Below are 23,933 nucleotides of genomic sequence, written 5' to 3' on the forward strand. Positions count from 1 at the left end.
CAGTTGCCATTGGGGTTCTAGATGCTCTGAGATGCATTTTTAGAGTTTTTTAAATAAAATTTTTATCTGATGATTGCTGAACAAAAACCTCAATCAAAGAAATAAATTTAGCCTTACTTTTTAAGTTTGTATTTTTCCTGCATTTTCAGTGCATCTTAACTGACCAAGACTATACTGTAAAGACTACAGTGGAAGTAAGTCAAATGTAAGCCATGAAGTTTCTAGATGCTCTGAGATGCATTTTAGAGGTTTTAAACACCTTTTCATCCAACAATGGCCCAACTGAGAACTATGATTAAGACAGAAATTCAGTCTTATTCTTTAGCTTTACTTCTTCCTGCATTCTGTCAACCCACCCTAACTGACCACGACTGAGCAAGACTATCTTGTAATAACTAAATTAAGCTGGGGGGCTGGCAGCTGCTAGGTACTCAGAAGCCAAGGAATATCAATGCTTTGAGATGCATTTTAGAGCTCATTTTCCAATGTTTTTTTTCCAATGATGACCTGAAAAACGTCATGCATAGGAAAAAGAAGTTCAGTTTTTCTTTTTTTTATTTCTAGGAAGAAATAACCTGTATCTAAGTTTTAATGCCCAAAGATGCCAAAGCACCAGTTCACAGTAAACTAAGAAGATGAATGTTGTGAGGATACATATATTATATCTAGGAATAGGTATTTACTTTCTGTGTTTCCTCCTCTGATGTTAAATTGGAATTGATTTTAACTTAAGGCAGAAATGCCCACAGTCACATATTTCAAGCCGCTACTGCCATATTTATATACAATAAGCCTCCTCACCCACTATCCCCAAAAGACAGCTACCTTCTGATGTCAGACTGGGACAAATCTGAAACAAACAAATAGACATAACATATTTGCTGTCAAAAATATATAAATGACATGTTTACTCTCCTTCAAAAGAATGCCACCTGTATATACATCAGATTTATGATTGTGAGGAATATGTAAAAAATAGTTAAAATAATGTTTCCAACTTAATACTTCTAGCAGTACAGTGCTCCCATGCAAGCTACAATGACCCTCTGTGAACCCTTGTAAAGTTTGTGAGGAAAGTTAAAGAAATAATGATCACACTGTCATCAGCGTAACACATGATATAGTCATAGCTGAGGTTAGGGAGAATTGTTAAAGAAATAGTAACAACCCCCCTTCTCCCAAAACAAGTATAGAGAACTTCTGTGTACATCTTTAAGGAGGACTGGTTTTAGACTAGGTTGGGCCCAGGGCAGAGGTGATTACTAAGCCCAAGTCAAAATCTAATTATACATCCTTGGTGTGTGGGGATCAGCACCCCCTAGAAATTAGGGTCTGGGCAATCTATTAAGCATTTACCTGCCCCCCCCAAATAAGAGATGATAGATGATTGATATACTGCGCAAGTATCAACAAGATCAGTAACTTTCATCCAGACAACCCCTAGTAAGCAGTTATAGCTACTTCTATGTACAAGTCAGAAGTCTGATTGTGAAAAAGAGGATGATGGTGTAATATATTTCATCTTTGTTCCAAACAGTAACCATGCATTAAAATATTAGATATTGCTTCACATAACTCTATTAGTCCTGTAAACAAAATAATAAACTAACAGCAGCAGTCAGCTGGTCATTTTCCTCCACAGAGGATAGCAACAGTAATTATGCCTACTCTGTCTATGCATATCTGGTGTCCAGCTAAGTGGTACATATTTCCTTTCACAATACATACTACCAAACATGATTTCAGGCCAACACACTAAGACTGCACTATTTAATCTGGTTGACTTCAAAGCATCACAAAAGCATAGAGGTAGAAGAAGTGCTACTTCCCCTTTAGATGCCTCAAAATATGTTGATTTTATCAGCTATTAGCTAGTACTGCCAAAACTATTCCAATGTAGAAGCTTCCAGCTACCTCAAAGACCCCCCCACAATACTATACTGGCAAAACATAGCATCTCGTATCTTCAAATACAGTTGTTGAAATTCTCATGGCACTGTTCAGGGACCCTTGATGTCTACTGTTCTCATCAAATCATATACCAACATACAGCCAATCTTCACTCAATTCAGTATGAATACAATTTCACTGTATTTCATGCAGCAAAAGACCAGAATACCTTGCTCTGAATACTTCAGAATAGCTTTGACTCCCTAACCAACTGGATCAAACAAAGTAAACTTATCTTAAATGAAAAAAATCTAAACTAATGATTTTCTGCATGACAAAATTCCATGCACTGTACATTTAAAAAAGTTTACCTTTTAAAGTTCTAGCTTTTGCATTTTGTGTGATAAATTACAGAGTTTCAAAGCATAAAATTTAGTAATGAATTAATGGCTACATTTATATCATCAGTCTTTGCTAAATGCATATTTATGTGAGATAAATCAAAGAATGCCTTACTTCAGCTGAAAATAAAATATTCAGTGTGTAATTGCATGTAGAATGGTGTAGCTCCAAACTCTGTGTTCTTACTGTATGTACCAGAGATTGCATAAGTGTAATACTTTAAGACACTTTAGTAATTTTCAGCGTTTTAATGAAAATTGTTAGTATTTCTTTATGACAATTTCTAACAGATAGATGTCAGGTAATTCAGTTAAATATCATTGGTGTCTATGTTCATCAGGGTATTGTTTAGAGCTGCATAACATCTTTCTTTATTGTATACCAGATGAAGATGTCTGTATTGGTACTCACGTTATAACATTCTAAATGCACACATTCATATAAACCAGATATAATTTGTTGCATGTGTTCAGTCTTCTTAAAGTAACTTTATTTGACTCATATTCTAACTGAAATAGTTACAGGAGACTGTCTTTCCAGGTCTATGCCGGAAGAAGTTTGTGGCCAACTATCAAATTTACAAAGATAATAAAATGTAATAATTTTAAAACACAAACCTTTACAGCTGTTATACTCCAGACTGAGCATGTTCTCTCTGTAATGAAATCAGAGTTTCTGCAGTCCATGTATTTAGTGCCATTGTAGCATTCTTCTGCAAATAAAAAAAAAACAAAAAAATATATATATGTATATATATATATATATATATATATATATATATATATATATATATATGTATGTATATATATATATATATATATATATATATATATATATATATATATATATAAATTGTGGAACATCTACTGTCTTAACTTGTGCATCTCCTTACCTGTGGGCTGTCCTGCAGTGCAGATCAGTTCTCCTTTTTCACAAACACTTAGAAAACAAAATAATACATATTTTTAAATTGCCAAGTGCTACATGTGTGATATTTAGTTTAGCATCAATGAAAAAAGAAAATGTACATACAGACTGATATACATCAAAAAATAATATTAGGCTACTTTTTTTTTTGGTCTTGTTCTTCCGGAGATAATAAATGCCTTCTTATGATCATTGCAATGAAATCATCAACGTGAAAATGTGCATTACTGCAACAAAAAGACAAAAATGAAAGAAAAAAAATGAAGCCAAAGATGTTTCAGCTGTTAGAACTTTCACCTTTCTGCATGCCAGCTGGTATGCACTAACTTTCACCTTTCTGCATGTCAGCTGGTATGCACTAACGGCAGTGTCAGCTAAGAACAGATATATGCAATACACCTCTGGGAGGGGTTTTGGGGATCCTGTAGAACATGGTTCATTTGTGAGCTCTATTGTACTTACCATATTATCCTGTGAAAGACACAACAGCAATAGCACAAAAAACACTCAGTGCTTTTACAGCACAGTGAAGCAATTAGGAGTTTCAATCTGGTTTGCTTTTCAATAAGAAAATGTCTCAAGGAGAGAAATGGGTAAACAATTAAAAAATGTGAGAGCCATCTCATTGCAGTGTGACTGAAGTATTTCATCTCTCACTTTGATAGGTAAACCAAGTACAAGAGGAAATTATGCTTTTTTTATTCTGCATTGAAAAGTTGGAAGTAAGAAAATAAATAATAAAGACAATGATGAGATAAGGAAAGCCTGTAATAGGAAGGAATATGCACATGACAAGAAAAGGATAGAAAAAGAAAGGAAATCAGAGACATTAAAATATTAATATGAGAAATTATAGAATACCATTTCAGGGGAGGAGAAATATTTCTTAGTCATATTATCAAACAGAAAAGAAGGAGAAAGAACACTACAAATTCAAAAATGGAAGGTACAGTTGCAGTAAATAATACTTATAACAAATACTCAAAGACAAATTGCATTTTTCCATTTCTATCTACAAAAAGAGAATGGGTAGGACCAAAATGTATGACTCATAATGACTTAAAAAGATGAATATTTAGAGAAATGAGAGGAATAACCATGTAAGGAGCTTCCTGTTCATAAAACCGAGTTATACACATACACAATTGAATTTGCAGAGAAACTATGAGAAGGACTGCAGCACAGTCATGCACATTGTAGGAATATAAATCAGGAAATTATCAAGTTGTACAATCTCTTGAAAAGTACAAATAATTACCATGCGTGAAACACTGCTTAGTATATTCTACCAATGATGAGCAGAAGTCATACAGCGGATACTGATACTACGTATCTATTCAGGCCTTTGCGATGATGGCAGTTCTATGCATGAAATAAATCCCATTATGCTGACTAATTAAGAGTAACCTGAGTGCAACAGGGTGCATAGGGAAATACTTTACACCACCTATGGCATGTACCAAGTTGTCTTCACACCAGGGAAAGTACAGGGTTTATCCGTCTGGTCACCAAGGGTGGTACATTTTTCTACACCCTAGAAACAGAGACATCCCAATGACCTACAATATGGTGATATACTAAACACAGCCAATCCTTTTGCATCAGTGATTTTAAAAGCAGCTCTTGTCTCCATGCTGCCTGTTTTATGTGAATGCATCATGTCTGCCAGTACTCTACAGGAAGGACAAACCATCTTGTAAACGATTCACATGATGGCAAGTCACTCAATGTAAGACTGCACTCATAAAACTATGAATGACTAATGTGGAGATGGTGTGTATAAAATTGAAGAAATTCCACACTACCAGGTGATATGCTTTACAGACAGCATCATCAAAAATGTCCTCCAGGTGGTCTGGCAGAGCATGTGATGTCAACATATTACAGATGAGTAGCTTGTGATAAGCATTTACCAGTGAATGCATAACTCAAAGCTACCTGGTAGCTAAGTATAGGTGCTGAAAGCATGATCTATGATAATAGAAGGAACGTTACTGGTAAGAGGTAATAGGGAACACAGAAACACCAACAGTACACAGCTAATACTGCCTGCCTGCTGTGGCTCAGAATGCTAACACTACCAATGTCTTCAACAGCTTGCTAAGAAGATGTGGAATGGGAAGCAGATGCATATGTGCAGAAGAGGAGCATGTTTCTCGCATCCTGGAGAGTGCAGTTTAGGTGCATGGATATGACAGCATGGACATATTTGAGATGTGATATATGGCTCTACTGGAGGCTGGTAGTTTGCCAGCTTATCACACAAGTGAAAGCTGACTGCTTCTCATAATGGATGAAGAGGTTGCCATTACAGGTCACAGAGTAGGAACTGTGCATTCTTCTCTAACAGTTTGCCCATGAATGTTGCATAGCATGTGTAGAATCTTTATGCATTACATTTCACACTAATGTCTCCTGATGTATCCAAACTCACTGTAAAACAATAACATTGTGTACAAATTTGTACCAATGCCATGACAAATGGGAAACAGAAAGTAAGCTGTTCAGTGTTTAGGCTGTGCAAGCGGTACATCACAAAAGGTACCTTCTTCCACATAGTGATGGCAGTTAGAGCAGAGCAATAAGCTATGGACTATTACCATAGCTCAGAGTTTCTGTCCCTTGGCCTCCCTGTGCCTACTGCATAACACTGTGCAAGTCACTTAATCTGACAAGGGAGTCTTATGACCAGAAGGCTAACCTGGTTAACATATAAGTAAAAAAAAAAAAAAAAAAAAAAAAAACAGTCTCTCTGTATATATGCATACATATATATATATATATATATATATATATATATATATATGCATACATATATATATATATATATATATATATATATATATATATATATATATATATATATATATATATATATGTATATATATGTATATATATGTATATATATATATATATATATATATATATATATATATATATATATATATATATATATATATACAATGCATATTGCTGCCCAAGACCACAAAAAAAAAAAAAAAAAAAAAAAAAAAAGTGACCAAAAGGATACATCAAGGGTATGGGATTTAGATTTTGTGATCTCCACCTGTGACTATTCATCAAGGGAAAACATTAACTCTGGATGTGGTCTGAGAAATAGAATCTGTAGCCTCACAATCTGATATTGTAGTCATGTATGCAGCATGCTACTGCAGACCGGTGAGCTACCACAGGTAAAATTGCACTATCTGTACTTTGTTTCTGACTGCAATACCATCAGCAGTTACTTGAATTAATCTGTATTTCTTGTGTACATTCAGTGCTCACTAAAAAGGCTCGTCTGTGTTCCCTTTATCCAGCAAGAGAACACATTCTCCTCATTATTAAAATTTTCAATTCCTCTACATATGGCCAGACCTGTCTTACCTGGTGTGCTGCCATGTGACTTGATATACATGCATGTGTGTGCAATGAATGGGTTAACCCTGTAGTCCCTCACTTATTAGCTGAATAATATGTGGCATTTTAATGCCAGTGCATACACGGGTGCAGTTTATGTAGCTGGCAATCAAATGTTGTATTGTACTAGCACTATCAAACCTCTGTTTCAGTCAAGAGCTGACAGCCCTAAATACATATCTGTCAACAACACTTCTGCTGGATTTATTGAACTGTAGTTGTGCAGCTAGAACTTCGTAACTACATAGGAATACATAATTATGAAGCAGACACTTGTTTCCAAACACAAAGGGCATTTCTTTCAATGATCAGCATTTTAGTTTCTGGACATATTGCTTATACAACAGTCTCACTGAGTTCTAGCAGAGACTCACCAAAATAATTACTCAAAATATTCCAAAACATTCTAAATGCATTAAATAATTTTTAATTCTAATGTTAATGACAAGACTGACAATAAGGTTTATGAGTTCTTTCTGGTTGTCATCCTCACTCAGTTTAATATTCTGTATTTTCAGGTTTCTTATATTTGATGACAAATAACCAAGCAAGGAAGACAGCAGATTTGCTGAAGTGTAACTGTTTTGAAATTGCAGTTTCTTCCCTATCTAGGTCTTCTAACATCTGTAGAGTTTGAGAAGAGCTGCATCTAGGTCATCTGGTCCCCAGACTGGTCCCCTTTCAACCCAAAGTTAAGTATAAAACAGTCTTCCCAATGTTGAAGATGAAAAAACACTAAGCTACTAAAGCCATACAGTTAATAAGTTGCCATATCACTTGAGGCTTCGTAAATGAATGTTGGTGCTCCACTCCTACTTATCAGCAACTGCTGATTATTCCCCCTAATAGCTTATGTGCAGGGCTGCCACCTCCTCCCCTTTGTCAAAACCTAGTTACTTCTCTAGGTTTAATAACTTCCAGCCTCTGGATGAAACATGCGGAGGACCTATATCTTAATATATATATATCCTGCCTCAACTATGCAGACAATTTCTAGTTACTATTTTAATAGCTGATTCAGTGCTAACCTGAGATGCTACATACAGCCCTTGCTGCAAGACTCTATGCAGTGACCTCAGGAAACAAAATAACTTTTGGGAGTGTGATATCTGTAGTAAGAAAAGAAGCAGAAAATGTTTTTTTCAATTCCTTTAAGAGTCTCTTGTATATACCTTATACTATAACCTCATCCATGTCAGAAGATGTAATATAAAGTCTATATGCATGCTCAAAAGTCATAATCTATAAAATCTCATCCTAAGAACTAACAGCGATACATTTCTTTTGAGCCATGTTTTTCAGTCCTGTCATGCAAAATCATTACCCACTGCGCAACTATTAAAACTAAAGTGAGAAATAAAATATATATCTGCAGTGGGAATAAAAAAACTTTGTATTTTATCAAACAAATATTCTGTTGATTTCCAAAAGTTTTTTTAAGTGAAATGTGGTCTCTGAATCTTTCAAGTAAGCATATAAGTTGGTAAAGAAAAACACAAAAATATATCCTCCCACATTGGGATGAGTATCTCTAGTTTTGCTTCAGAGATTAAGTGCCCCTCAAGTAATTCTCTATACCCTGAAATATATAATATGCAATCACCAAAGCTGTTATGCACAGTATCAAAGAAAAAAACAGCAAAGTCTGCAAGAATAAAACAGCCAAGCTAGAGTCTCCACTCTGTGATATATTAAACCTCCTGCATTAGAGACCCACAAGATATACGCAAATTATTCTTTGAGGACACAAGTATTTCAACAACATGGTTCTGAATGCTTATGACTTTTTATGACTTTATACACATAGTCAGACAAATAAAAACAAACTCAGTTAGCTATGACTATACATGAATCACTCTTTTTATCGCAATTATCAGCACTGCATAAGTGGATTGTTTCTCTACACTTTAGAGATACATAGCTTTAAACCCAGCTGATGCCCATAACCAGTAAGTTGCCTGCAAAATTATCCAAACCAACTCCCAAACTAAAATGGAAATAGGTCACACAAATAAACTATTCAGTAAAAACCGTAAGAAAACCCCAGCCAAGCTAGAGTTTTCACTATGTGAAACCATAAACCTCCTGTAATGGAACCCCATGGAATATATGCAAATTATATATTGTAGACATCGTGTTTCAGCTATATTGCTTCTGAATACCCATGACTTTTTAGTTTTAACTGTAGCTTGGCTGGGTTTTTCATGCAGTTTTTGCTGAATGATTTGTCTGTCTGACCTTTTTACCCTTTTTGTTTGGATGTTAGGATATTTTGGAGGCACCTTAATGTTTATGATCTTCAGCTGGGTTTAAAGTCTTGTGTTTCTAATGTATACCCAAACACTCCATGTATGCTGTGCTGATGTGGTCATTAAAAAGGCCAAAACATACATATCCACAACTAGTGGGGCTTGGTTTTATTACCAAGAATATACTCATAAAGACTTAAAATGTCCTGAGTGCTCAGTAGCCATGCTACTGAAACACTTTATGTCCTGAAGGAGTTATTTGCATGGGCCTCCATTACAGGAGGCTTAAGGCATTGCAGAGTGAAAACTCTATTTTGGCTGGGTGTTTTTTGCAGTTTTGGCTGAATGGTCTATCTGTGTAGTCTTTTCACACTTTAGTTTGAAGCATATTCTCCTAATGGGAAGACTAGATGACTACAAGTTTTACAGAATAACTGCCCTCTCACTACTTTGCAGAACTCTCTGGTATGTGGTATAACATCACAGGCTGCATTCCACACGAACTTCAGAATGAACTGGCCCCCCCACCTAAGCACCATGTTCAATCACAGCCTCACATCCGGCTTTGTACCCACTGAATGGTGCACAGCAACAGTTATACCACTCCACAAAGGGGGAGCCACCGTGGACCCTGGGAACTATAGCTCTATTAGCCAGATGATTCTGGTCAGCAAGGCCGTGAAACATATCATCATGGAACTCATAAACAAAGACATTGGTAACCTCCAAACTCTGGACCCCACCCAGTTCAGGTTTGTGAAGAGTAGCTCATGCCTCCCAAACCTAATCGATTTCTTTGAAACAGTCACCAAAGTCGTAGACAAGGGTAAGACAGTTAACACAGCATATCTTGACCTCGCCAAGGCTTTTGGCACCATCCCCCATTCTGGAATCATAGATAAACTCACTAAACTGGATATAAATCCATATGTCACAAGATGGGTTGCCAACTGGCTCACTGACAAAACCCACACTGTAAAAGTTGCAGACTCCAAATCTGACTTCAAACCTGTGACAAGTGGAGTACCCCAGGGTTCAGTCTTGGGTCCCCTCCTGTTTGTTATCTACTTCTCTGAAGTACAGACTAACACAGAGGGCCTCTGGCTGATGAAGTTTGCAGATGACAGCAAATTAGGTGCCATAGTCGAGTCCCCAAAATGATGTGGACATCCTACAAAAGGGCCTCACTGAGACTGATGCCTGGTGTCAGATCCACCACCTCAAGCTCAATGCTAAAAAGTGCATTGTCATCCCCTTTGATAAAAACTTGGTACCCGTGAATTACCACATAAGCAGCAGTCCACTAAATGCTAAAGGTGTGATAGGAGACCTTGGGACTCAGGTAGACAGTATTCTCTCCTTTGATAATCACATCGCCATAGTAGTCAGGAAATCCTTCTACGTGGCACACTTCATCATGAAAGGGTTCTCATCCAGGAAAAAATAAGTCATTGTTCCCCTCTACTTGGCTCTCATTAGACCCATTATTGAGTACAACACCCCTTTGGAATGTACCTCACAAGACATCTGCAACAGCTGGAGAGGCCACAAAAATACCTCACAAAGAGGATTACGGGACTCAAACAGATGCCCTATGCTGACCATCTCAAAAAACTCCAGCTTTACTCCGTAGCATATTGCCTACTCTGAGATGATCTCTGCCTAACATACAAAGCTATGTCAAACCCAGAGCTGCTGGACATGCTACACCTTAAGAAATCCCAATCCCTCTGAGGTACATGCTCCAGGGGCCTAAACCTTGTCACCACAATAAGCAGAACATGCTGGAGGGATAGATTCCTGTCCCAGAGACTTCCAATAGTCTGGAATAAGCTATCCATGTCAAGCAGAGTTCCTCATTAGCACTCTTCAAGAAAAATCTTGATGAGTGGATGGGAAATAGGAAATTCACCCTGGGGACCACTTCTGTGGCTCTGCTCGACAGTGACACAGGAAAATAACATTCTTGGGGGGCAAAAGCCAGGGAACCTTGTTGGCTAGGCTTACATAGGCCCTTGGGATGAACTTATGAACCTATGGGATCTACAGGAAAAAAGCAGAAAAGAAATAAATGCTTTCCCAGAGGGAAGTATATGCAAGTCTTCTTAAACACATAGATGGCAACTGGGTTTAATCATTATTCTACTAGTATAATTTGGTCATGTAGGTCTGTGAAAAAAAGTTTCTTAAGCCACCATCAAACAAAACCTAAAGCAGCTTTTATTGCAAGAAGGAAATGCACCATTTATCAGTGGCAAACTGAGCAATGCTCAGAATGTCATCACTGGATGCTCATTGGCATCGCATAATGGAGAGCAGACTTGTAGAAGGGCATTTTGAATTTTTGTCACTTTCTCCCACTTCTCTGAGTTTATGCAACCTTAGAGTCAGTATATGTAAATTCAGGGGTGGGACTTCCCCCTCCAAAAATAAATTTTTTTTTTGTGCTTTGCTGCACTGAGAGTATCACTGCTTTGAATTGACTCCTCCCAATGCTTTAAAAGTTCTAGACAAATAATCATGAATGACTTAAACAAGATGCAATTATTCATAGTAAACCTATTGCAAGAATGAGAGCAGTTGCACAGATTTAAGCATAGAGCGAAGAAGCCCTGACCATGACTAAGATGACCCAGACTGCACTAGCAGCCCAAGTACTGACAGATCTAGACAGGTTAAGATAGGAATGAGCAGCCTATATCTGCTCACCCATGTTAGAGGAATGGAAGTTGTTGGGAAAACTGCTGTCATGCAAGACAGCAGTAGTTATAGGAGCAAGGGATGTGGGTTTGGCAATCCAGGCCACTGACTGTTGCTCTCATAGCTGTGCCTAAATGTGTGGGTGAGTGAGTGAGTGAGTGAGTGAGTGAGTGAGTGAGTGAGTGAGTGAGTGAGTGAGTGAGTGAGTGTGGGTGAGTTTGAACATATATATACAAGACAACCATACAGAATGCTCCATGCAGTAATCTATCTGCTCACTTCAGCTACAAGGGAATGGTTAAGTACCTAACCAGAAAACCCTTTTGCCTCTCTATATGCTGACTTCCTGAGGTGGGAGGGATGGCTGTTGGTAGGTAACTGGCAAGAACAATGATACAAAAAAGCAGAACTATAGTAAAATATGATCATAGTTATCAACTTGGTATATTTAAAGGGTTTTCTTTTTAAAATACAAAGTTTGATTAATTGTTGTAGACAATGATTTTCATATATTATATCACAGATAATTTGACTGCATCCCATACCTCTCAACCTCTTAGCAGAAGAAATTTGGACAGAGCTAAAAATAATTGGGGTGCAAAAATAGGGACACATTTTGAAATATTGCTCTTATAAACTTAGAACATTGGTAGAATACCAGGTTTTATATTAGCATGCATTTTCTGAAAAATAAGAAGTCTGAAACTCCAGTTGCTGCTATTATTTAATGACTTCAAACCCGATTTATTTGCTAGAAAACTACAGATTTTATGAAGAATAGACCAAAAATATGAGGCAAAATCTAGAAAATCTGTGAAAATCTTGACAGTTGATAGGTATGCTGCATCCTTTTCTGAATGATGTTTTGCTGCTAAATACAGAAATCTATCTCAGACAAGATGGTAGACCAGTTCTGTCAGGTAAACAAGACTGAGGCAAAATGGAGAAAATACATATTTTCTGTGCTTATAACAATGTCTGGGTCAAAAAGCAAGTGTTTATGTCCTGGGGCAATATGACACGGCACAGATACTCATATCATATTTCTGTATTATAGGATGAGAAAGGAGACTGAATGCTGATCAGCATAGTGACGGTCTCTACCTTCATGTTCAAAGTAAGGACATTTTCTTAATTAGCACGTGATATGTATTTTGTTCATATGTTAATTGTACTAACAGCAATGTGTACCACTCCGAACTAGTCTGAAGCAATCTAAGCCACTGGCTAAAACAGATTCTTAGTGATAAAATATTTTATAAATATTTCTGGGAATTATTGCCCCCATACTCAGAGTAATTGATTTTCTGACTCAATGATCTGGTCTTGTCTTATCACATGGTATACTTTTGCTATAATTTTTTAGCTTAACTAGATTCACAGACTGCTCATATAAATGTTGCGGTTTTACTGCTGATGATATGAGTTCTAGTGTTTCAGCTTCAGCATATCAGGTACTGAAATCCTAGTCTGACTTTACAGAGGAATCCACTGCATACTATCATTCCACTAAATTATGAACCAGAAAACCACGTCCAACCAAGATGAACAGTTCTTTATGAGTGTACCTTTGCAATTCGTAAAATACATATTTTGTTTATGAAAAATTCCCATTGCAGTCCATTAGTTGGCTACAGAAAGATATGTATGGGGATAGAGAAGTGTCAGAGAAGTTTAAAAATTATCTTTGAAAAAAGAAAATAAAATGAAGAAAAATTCTGTTTGACATAAGTTAAGGTGACTGAGACAAAAGTGGTGAGTACAGACATCAGATCAGATGAAGCTAAAACAAACTGGCAGATCACAATTGAAAGCAGACAAGAAATGGAGGTGTTTGAGGTGTTCACAGAATGAATATAATAAGAGAGATGGTTTACTATCACAGTGAAGAAAGTAATGTTCTCAGAATAATTACTTAAGAAGTTATCATTTAACACTATATTTTCAAGATAGGAAGCACGTTTTCCTTATTTTATTTAGTGGTTTGCATCATTCAGTGAACCATGGAATTCACAAACAATCACACAAGAGCAGAAGTGATATTATTAGATTTTGAAGTTTTCATGTGAAAGCTGCTTGAATACACTCTGAAAAAAATCCATTTTGTGTGTGTGTGTGTGTGTGTGTGTGTGTGTGTGTGTGTGTGTGTGTGTGTGTGTGTGTGTGTGTGTGTGTTTCTACTTTCTCTGTTTTCTCACCGATATTGTTTTAAATTTTTTTCTGTAAGTTTTAAAAAGTTCTGAGTTAGGCCAGAAAGGAAATTTTATCTTTCTTTTAGTAAGGTATAGAGGAAACTAAATAATTCTGAATGATGTGAAAAGCTAAACATTGGTGTTATGCTTAAGATAACTAAGAAAATCAGTTCAACATTTTCTTTAGACAGCTTCCAGGACAGACATGTGCAACTAAGTTTAATTGACACCTTCTCAAGTCCCCCTTTTTTCTACCTGCCCCATTCTTGAGCCACATACTCTTGAGTTGCCTATTCCTTGTGTCAGTTTAGTTTCTAAAGCTCCTCCTCAACTCTTCTATTTCATTCCTTCCTGCTACTGATAATTAGATTATATCAAGAAGGCCCACTCCTTACCTCAAATAAATTGCAATTATACTGACATAAGTACATCTACTACATGCGCACTCCAGCTTTAATCTTTTTGCCAGCTTACAGTTTAAATTTGTTTTCCATACCAGTGCTTAATATAGTTCTATAAAGCAAACAAATAAGTTTGAATACGTATACATTCATTACATAAAAGAAAGAATATTACAAAACTTGCCAATATAGTGGCCTCTGTAATTAACACAGATCTTAATCCATCATCATTAACCTGAGAGTAAAAACTCATTCATAAATAAATTGTCCTTCCTACACTTTACCAGTGGAAATTATGATGCTTGTAACAATATATTTATTTAAACAGACTGTCATAATTATTTTGCTATCCAAAATAAGACAAGATATTATGAATGAGTTATATGACTACTGATTCCTGCATTTGTGTGTACACACCAGTGAGAAAGTACAGTTGTGTAAGTAAACTTACCATAACAATAGATATTCAAATAGATCACTATTGCAGTAGGCTAAGCTATATGGGATATACTCTGCCAAGCATCAGATGTCCAGCCAGCTACCAAAGCTCTAGGGCACCTTCCACTTGAACGTATGACTATTGGCACTCAAGTTGATATAAAAACAGATATCTGGGTACCAAAACTTATAGCTCTTTTGCCTCAGGAAAGGGAGGGTAGAGCCCTGATATAATAATGTATGTTAGGAGAATAGGGGAGGGAAGGGACCCCAACCGGGCATTCTATTTCAACATGTACTGTTATGGTAAGTTTGCTTACACAGTTGTACTATGCTCATTGTTAGATCACTGTTGCAGTGGCCTAAACTATATGGGTCAAATATCAATGTGTAGAAAGGAAGGGAGGAGGAAGAATGCTCAGAGTCTAGGAGCTGTTAGAGAATGGTCATAACAAACTTTGTTCTGGCTCTAGAAAAGGAGTCAGTTTATAATGCTTTCTAAAAGTGTGGTTAGAAGACCAATTTGCTTCCTCTAAAATATTTCTGAAGTCTACTGCTTTCCAAAACTCCGCAAAAGTAGCCATAGCCCTGACAGAACTGGCTCTGACATTACCTGGAAGTGTCTTGCCATAAGAATAACAAAACTGAACTGAATGAGACAACCATTTGGAAATTCTGTTTCGATATAGATTGTCCTTTTTTCTTGCCCTCTTAATAAATAAACAAATGTTTTGAATTCCTGAAGTTTTTAGTTCTGTCATTATAACATCTGTGTTGTCTGTGAACATCCAAAGTATGTACATTCCTTCCTCCCTTACCTTTTGGCTCTGAAAAGAATAAATGGTGATTGATAGTCTGTCTAAATGTAAACTCTGAAAGGACAAAGTGCATAAATGAAGGAGCAATTCTCAAAGTGGTCCTCTCCTTATGAAAGATGAGATAGGGTTGAGTCATCATGAGAGTTTGTAATACTCAAATATTCTCATAGCAGAATCAGAACAGTTATTGACACTGTTTTCCATGATAAGAACTGTAGATCCATTGCATGATTTGGTTCAAAAGGAAAAAGTGTAAGTTTCTCAAGAATGAGGTTAAAATTCCGTGCCAGAGCCCCATTTCCTAGACAGATAGGTATGCAGTGCCCCTTTTCAGAATTGTTTCACTTGAGAGAAGAAAGAAAGACGGGGGGATTCTAACAGACAAGCAAAGATGGCAACAAGGTGAATCATAACAGAAGAATAAGAAAGGCCAGAGGATAACTCGTACAAATACTGCAGAACCAAGGGGTCTGAGCTCTAAAATGATTCTGGTTCTTTGTCACCAACTGGAAAATCTTTTCCACTTACCCAAATATACATACATATATATACATATATAACACTTTAGAATCTCGAGTTTCTGAAAACTCGAATTTCATATGGTCGAGAACATATGATCGAGTTTTCAGAAATTCAAAAGTCTAAAGTGTTAAAAAGTAACACTTTAATTTAATTAAATTTAACATTTTTCCTCCCTACTTAAATAAACCAACTCTGTGATCGCACTGTAGCGAGGAAATGGGAAATCTCCCATTCTGCGCTTCTGCATACAGGGAGGAATGGGAGATTTCCCTTTTCCCCACTGTAGCGTGATCTCGGAGTTGATACATTTAAGTAGGGGGCGTGGGGGGTGCAGGGAGGCTTGCCCCCCAGCAGAAATGATGAGTCTGACTTTTTTTTTGGTTCACTTACGAATTTAGAGTTTCTGAAAACTCAATCATATGGTCTCGACCATATGGAATTCGAGTTTTTAGAAACTTGAGATTCTAAAGTGAATCCTTATATATATATATATATATATATATATATATATATATATATATATATGTGTGTGTGTGTGTGTGTGTGTGTGTGTGTGTATGTATATATATATATATATATATATATATATATATATATATATATGTATATATATATATATATATATATGGATCCATATCACAAGACCGACACGCCACAAACCCGACACTCAAAACACTGACACCAAAACGCCGCAAACGCACAAAACCGACAACTCACAAAACCAAACACCATAACACCGACACCCAAAACACCGACACACAAAACGTAAACTACACATTACACACAACTACACATTACACATAACTATACAGGCACTAACCGTAACCCAAACCCTAACCCTAAGGTCCGACACTACCGCACACTTACCCTACCCGCACCCTAACCGTAACTCACTTAACCCACTACTAAACCTACATTCCATCACTATCGCACACTTACCCTACCCGCACCCTAACCCTAACTCACTTAACCCTCCACTACACCTAAAGTCCGTCACTATCACACACATACCTTACCCACACCCTAAGTCCGACACTACCGCACACTCACTTTTCCCGCACCCTAACCCTAAATCCCACACTATCTCACACTTACCTGTCCGCTCCCTAATTCTAAATCCCTCACTATCACACACTTACCTGTCCACTCCCTAATGCTAAATCCCTCACTATTGCACACTTACCGACTCGCGCTCAAACGTTTCCCATGTCAGTGTTTCGGCTGTCGGGATTTCACCTTGTTGATCATCTGTCTCGTCGGTCTTCTCGAGTCGGTCTTCTTAGCGTCAGTGTTTCGGCGTATCGATTAAGTCAAGGGGATCCATATATGGATATATATATATATATATATATATATATATATATATATATATATATATACATGTATATATATATATATATATATATATATATATATATATATATATATATATATATATACAAATACATACATATATGTCATCATCATCAGTCCCCTTTTTTCATGGTAACTGTCCCCAACTCTCAATTCAGTGCCACACTCCTCCCTTATATATATATTATATATATATATATATATATATATATATATATATATATATATATATATATATATTTCTAGTAGCAGGCTTTTTATCTTCATTTAATTCTTGCTGCACATCCTCAGAAACAATTTGCCTAAGAGGTATCTAATTTCTATCTTAAAGTAGACCTGAAGAAGCTGAACCCTGGAATAGATCCATCAACCTTTGTCTTGTGTGAGTAATTTCTATCTTAAAGTAGACCTGAAGAAGCTGAACCCTGGAATAGATCCATCAACCTTTGTCTTGTGTGAGTAAGCCCATCCTGTGTGGAAGTTTGCTGCAATTGCCCTTGATTATTGATTATTTTCAGGAGAAGGAAGAACTACTGTAGCTTAGGTCAAAAAGAAGTTATTAGAATGATTTTTGAAGAGCCCCTCTGTTCTTTAGAAGGACTCTGATTATTAGAGGAATGGGTAGAAAGGCATATAGGAGTATTTCCATACAAGGGAATGAAATGCATCTATTTCTGAGGCCTTTGTGCAAGGAGTCCTTGCACAGAACTTCAGTTGTCTGTTGTAAATGGAGGCAAACAGATCTAATGGAGGAGTTTCACACAGCTAGATCAATTCCTAGAAGATGCTGGGGTGTAATGCCCATTTGTGTGGGTCTGTCTTGATCCTGCTCATCTTGTATGGCTGAACATTCTGATCTGACAGTATGTAGGGACCCTGTAGATTTCAATGAGTTGTAAGTTCCCAGGCTAACACTACTGTCTGCAAAGATGGTATGATATGGTCTCCCCTTGTTTGTTTATGTACCACAACTGTGGTGTTGCTTATGATTGCTAGCAAAGGGCTTGGTATCCAGAGATGAATTAAAGATCTGAATGCACTGATCAATGCTGTTTTTTTTTTATAATTGTATCCTTCAAATTGTCTTGCTAGCTTCACAGATCCTGGACCTTTAATCCATTGGCTATCACTCCCCATGCAAAGCCAGATGTCTCTGTGATCACAGACTGATCTCGAGCTGGAGAAGTCAGGGTGAGGTCTAGGTTTAGGAGTAACTGATTCAACCCCCATTGGATGTCACAACTGATTAAACTCAGGTATCTGAAATGAGAGGGGATGCTGGTGCTGAATCCATGTGGATTTGAGAAACCATTCAATTCTTCTCATGTGGAATCTGGCTAGAAGAATCATGAGAACAGTAGAGGCTATGAAAACTAGAATCCTGAGACTGTCCCCGGTTCTTGATAGAGAAGAATTAAGAATATTAGAAACTGTTCTTTTTAAGATTTCACTTTTTCTTGAGGAAGTTATGGCAACATAATGAAAGTATCAGTGATACAGCCTAAGATCACTATCATTTTGGATGGGATGAACAAAAAATGTTCATGGTTCACTTGAAATCCTTGATGGAGAAACATTGTTTTTACAAAGAGAAGATATTTTTGACAGCCTGAAAAAGTTTCTGCAAAATAAAACATTCTATAGGGAATTATGTGTATTCCCTGTAATCTCTAATGGGCTATTACAGGATCTAAGCATTCTGTGAACACTCTGGGAACATTATATAATACAAATTGCAACAGAGAACTGAAATGCAAAAGTATCTGATATATTTGAAAACGGGAATGTGATGACGGACATCTTTTAAATCTAAAGTCAATAGGACACTCTTGAGGAAGGAGTGACTATAAAGACCAAAGCAAAACCAAAAGCATTCTGAACTTTAGAATTTGTAAGTAAAAGTTTAGAAAGGAAAGGAAGAATCTGGGACAGGCCTCCAAGTGCCTTCCTTCTTTGGCACAAGGAAAATATGTGAATAACACCTTTCTCCTACTTGAGCTGGAGGAAGAGATTTTTTGACTTGTTGAGACAATATCTGATCCAGTGTAGTAGAGTTTGATTGGATAGTTGTTGGGGAATCCCTAGTAAGGGAGGAAGGAGGAAATGGTGCCCCACTGTTAGCTATAACCTTTTTGAATGGTCCTCAAAACCCAAGCATCTGATTTGATTTGGTATCAAACAAAACCTGAAAAAGTATGTATTTATTTACTTATTTATTCATTTATTTATTCACTTTGATACCAGGTAGGTGAGCTGGTCATCAGACCCTTTTCAGCCACAAACCAGACCCATAGGGCAGCAGTTGTAGTAACAGTGCAAAACAGAGCAACAGAACAAATAGCAAAATATTCAAGAATTTCTAAGATGGTAAACAAATGTCAATTAGAACAGATTACACATATATACCAATTAAAATATGTTATAAAACATATTCAAATATGTACATATTCACATTTTCAAAATTTGGTATACAAAATAACAAATACAGCACAGACTATACAAACAGAACACAAAACTATTCTGGACATGACATTTACATGTAGGAAGGTATTTTGCATCACATGAGAGCAGAAGAAGAGAGAATGGTAAAATCTTTAATTTACATTGTACCATGATGTGAACAGAGCTTTAGGAGAGACTTTATTTACCAAAATAGCTGCTACCCCTTGCCTGAGCTTTCTACTGCTGGTGCTGAGTGCACATGGACTTGAGAAACATTTCCCAGCATTTTAGAAAGTTTTATTGGGTTGCTAGAGTTGGAAGGGGGAGGAGAAAGACTTGATGTGTAGTCAGTCAGATTGTTTGTCTCTGGTTTTGCAAATAACAACCTTTCTTTTAAACACCTCCTTGCCATAGTTTGCTAAATGTTTTTTTTTTCTGGGTCTGGTTTTACTGTTTCGTAAAAAGATCCTTGGCTAGCTGAAAAGGTTTTTTTTGTATTTAGGAATGGAGGATTAAAATATCTGAGATACCCTCTGAATAAGTTTTCCCGTTTCATCAAAACTTGTATGTACCTCAACAGAAGAAGAACCAAATAGCACCTCCTTCTCTAAAGGGCATTCATTTACTCAATCTTCACATCTTTTGGTAAGGTCTGAGATTACAGCCAATCCTTATTACTGACCAGTGGCAGTTGCTTTGGACGCTGCATCTGCCGTGTGATAGTGAATGACTGAGATACAGCAGAAAAGCAAAGGAGTTACAATGTCTTAGTGTCAGACTGAGGAGGTTCATCTAATGAATTTTCATTTATTCAGATGAAATCAGCACAGACTTAAACCATATACGCCTGAAAGTTCATGGTTTTAACAGCTAGGATGAAAGAAGTATATACTCTATTTTTACACCTATCAAAAACTCTACCATACTTATTAAATGGAATATGATTAGCTCCTATGAAGTATTTAGAAGAAAAATATGTTTTTTGACAAAGAGATCACTGTAGGTTTGGCTCTGGAGTTCATAAACAAACATTTGTAAGTTAGAGGCTCTTCATATAACTCATCTAATTATTTTTTTTCACTTGGTGACTGACTGCCAGTCAAACTACTTCTAAAATTAGTAAATCAGGAGGAACAGCTATAGCCTAAAGGGTATCCACCAGTAATAAGTCATAATATCTCTACTAAGTTTATGATATTTCCTTTTGTTCCCATTTAAAGAGGTCTTTCACCCCTGCTAATGGTGTCAGAAAAACACAATTTTCAAGAAGAGGACTCTGAAGAAATATTCACAGTTTTCTAGAGTAGAACTCTTCAGAGGCTTAGTGTAATCCTAATGCGTGTATATCAGAATGAGATTCAAAATCTGATGGGGAGAGGGATCTTTTTTTATTTTAGAAGTCCCACACTGCAATGATTGAAATGCTTGGAACAAGCTCTTGGCAAAAATTTGCCAACCATCTTTAGCGCCCTTTGGTTGAAGGGGATGCTAAGGTTTTCTGGGCTGCATGCCTAGTATAAATCTATGCCCGATGACCTTTGTCACCCTATTTAGCCAATCTGAAGGTGTAAGCTGCAGACAGAGTAATGCTGTGCTACAATGAATCTATCCACCCCATCTTGGTGCTGTATTACTAACTTGAAATTCCAGGATAGCATAAACAGACTTAAGTGGTTCATAAGGCACATCTGAGCTACATCATGCTCAATTACAAAGGCTTATATTCACAGTTTAAATTATGGTTGGTCCAACAGGCTGCTTAATTGTGTTGATTTGATCACATGTTTGATCATATGATATACTTAAAATAGACATGCCTTACATATTATTTCTAAGCTGATGCCAAAACTATTCAGGCTCTTGCTACGATTCTGTTTTACCATTAGCATGGTATGTTCTGTGATTCTGTTTTACCATTAGCATGGTATGTTCTGTGATTCCGTTTTACCATTAGCATGGTATGTTCTGTGATTCTGTTTTACCATTAGCATGGTATGTTCTGTGATTCTGTTTTACCATTAGCATGGTATGTTCTGTGATTCTGTTTTACCATTAGCATGATGTTTTCTTCTACCCTCCTCCTGCAGTTCAAGTACATTTTTATGTAATGCAGGCATCATACTTACTTGTACTACTTTGACAACAGCAAAACAGTATTATTTTCTTACTATATAAATCAGTTTGCTTATTTGACCTTATAACCTCCATGTGTATGATATATAAAATAACATCAACAAAGAAATTTGTCCTTCAGTAAGCTAAAAAAAATTATTTAAAAAGAAATACTTACCAGATAGAACCATTAATTGCATATGAATTACCAGCGAGTATGACATAAGACTGATTATAACATTCACATTCTTCTTCAGGAACACAGACTCCTTTCAGATTAGTCAGCATTCCTTCAGGACAGCCACAGCCTTCCACTGGATCAGTTTCAAAACTGCAGACAGGGTCAAACTGCGTTCGAGAGCGACAGGTTTGATTGCATGCACTCATGTTGTACTTGAAGATCATGTTATTTTGGCATTCCACTTCTGTTAATATGCATAATATAAATATAAAAGGTACTATAAGTGCCTCTAATATTTACCACTCTTGACAAGCTCATTAAATATGAACAGCTATTGCAGATTTATATGTATTTGTTAATGACTGCATGACCTTTTGCTAGGTAAAGTAGTGAATGCAGCTTCTATGACATTTGTAAATTAGTCAGCCTTGAAAACATGTTTCCAGTGCAAGAAAAACATTCTTAATATATATGGCTATCGGTACTGAAAATCAGGTAGATGAAAGACAAATGAGCAACTCGCAAATTATGGGTAAGACTGGTTACACAAACACACACACACACACACACACACACACACACACACACACACACACACACACACACACACACACACACACACACACACACACACACACACACACATCACCCATTTATGTACACAATATTTATGTCAAGTATACAACTTACAAATAAAAGTTTGAAAAGCATCCCAAAAGTCTTAATTAAATCTTATGAAACTGTAAAACTTAAAATATACATATATGACATTATCACAGTTTTATTCAGTATAAAATGACATTCAAAAGTATGTGCATTTCATTTGGAGACATCGCATATCTCTAAACTGGTGAAGTACACCATTTATACCAGTTTCAAACCACAATAACTTTGACTGTAAAAGTCACTCAGCATGAAAATGCATACAAACTAAATTGTGTTCTGCTTTTACTTTGTTACCAGAAACAACACTAACAGTATAATCTGTGCAAGTGATAGTAGGGCACAGTGAAGAAAAACGTTGTTCAGTATAAAATATCATACAGAGTGGAAGTAGGTTTTTAAAATACATTTATGGTAATTATTTTGTAAATTTATTTATTTATTTATTTATTTATTTTACATTTGTTGACTGGGATAGTCCAACTGGATATATGTCCATTTTCAGTGGAGGCCCTGGGAGAAAAGCTCCAAGGAGACAATTTACAGACATACAGATAATTCAAGGATACATATTTCAACTAGGCCCATTAGGTATGTCGTTGGGCACACATAAAGAAATTAAGCATCAGCGAGGTACAGTTGAGAATAGGTCTGTAAACAACGATACATAGTGCAGACTATCAGTTATGGTATACAATTTTATGAGGATAAAACATGAGGTATTTGTTAAGCCAAGAATTACAATAGTATAGACATGGCACAAGTATTAGTCTGGTGAGGAACAGGGACACAGCCATTTTATGCTGAGGTAAGATTTGATAGTTATTTTAAATTTAGAAAGGGATGCTTCTAGGGTTAAGGATGTAGGCAGGGAATTCCAGATTTTGGCTATATAAGAAGAAAATGGGGAGTCACCAGCATGGTTGTGAGATCTAGTAACTGCTAACAGTAATTTATTTGTGGAGCGGAGTTGCCTAGGACAGGAATACTGTTGGATTATGTTTCTTAATGAAGGTGTTGTGCTTGGATGATTGAGTAGCTTGTGTGTGATAACCAGCTGGTTATAGGTTAGTAGGTTTGGTAGTTCAAGCCAACCCAATTGCTTTAGGTTTTGGCAGTGATGAGTTCTGAAGGAGCTGTTGTTTGCAAATCTGATTATAGCAGGAGGTCAATTTATTGGTTTCTGTTTTGGATAGGTTGGTTAAGATTGGTGATGTATACAG

General features: G+C 36.6%; 1 protein-coding gene across 1 annotated transcript in view; it reads right to left on the minus strand.

The window, feature by feature from the left end:
* The window catches only part of LOC122815696 (mucin-19-like), a 1,162,279-nt gene that overhangs the window by 440,083 nt on the left and 698,263 nt on the right, over positions 1-23,933 (minus strand). Inside the window, exons 17-19 of the mRNA XM_044088411.1 lie at positions 22,045-22,291; positions 3,185-3,231; positions 2,910-3,004 (exon numbers count right to left, since the gene is read on the minus strand). Of these exons, the coding sequence (XP_043944346.1) occupies positions 2,910-3,004; positions 3,185-3,231; positions 22,045-22,291 (389 nt within the window). The remainder of the gene's footprint in view (positions 1-2,909; positions 3,005-3,184; positions 3,232-22,044; positions 22,292-23,933) is intronic.

This window comes from Protopterus annectens, chromosome 11.part0 (assembly GCF_019279795.1).
Source record: "Protopterus annectens isolate FY-2018-M chromosome 11.part0, PAN1.0, whole genome shotgun sequence".
NCBI lineage: Eukaryota > Metazoa > Chordata > Ceratodontiformes > Protopteridae > Protopterus > Protopterus annectens.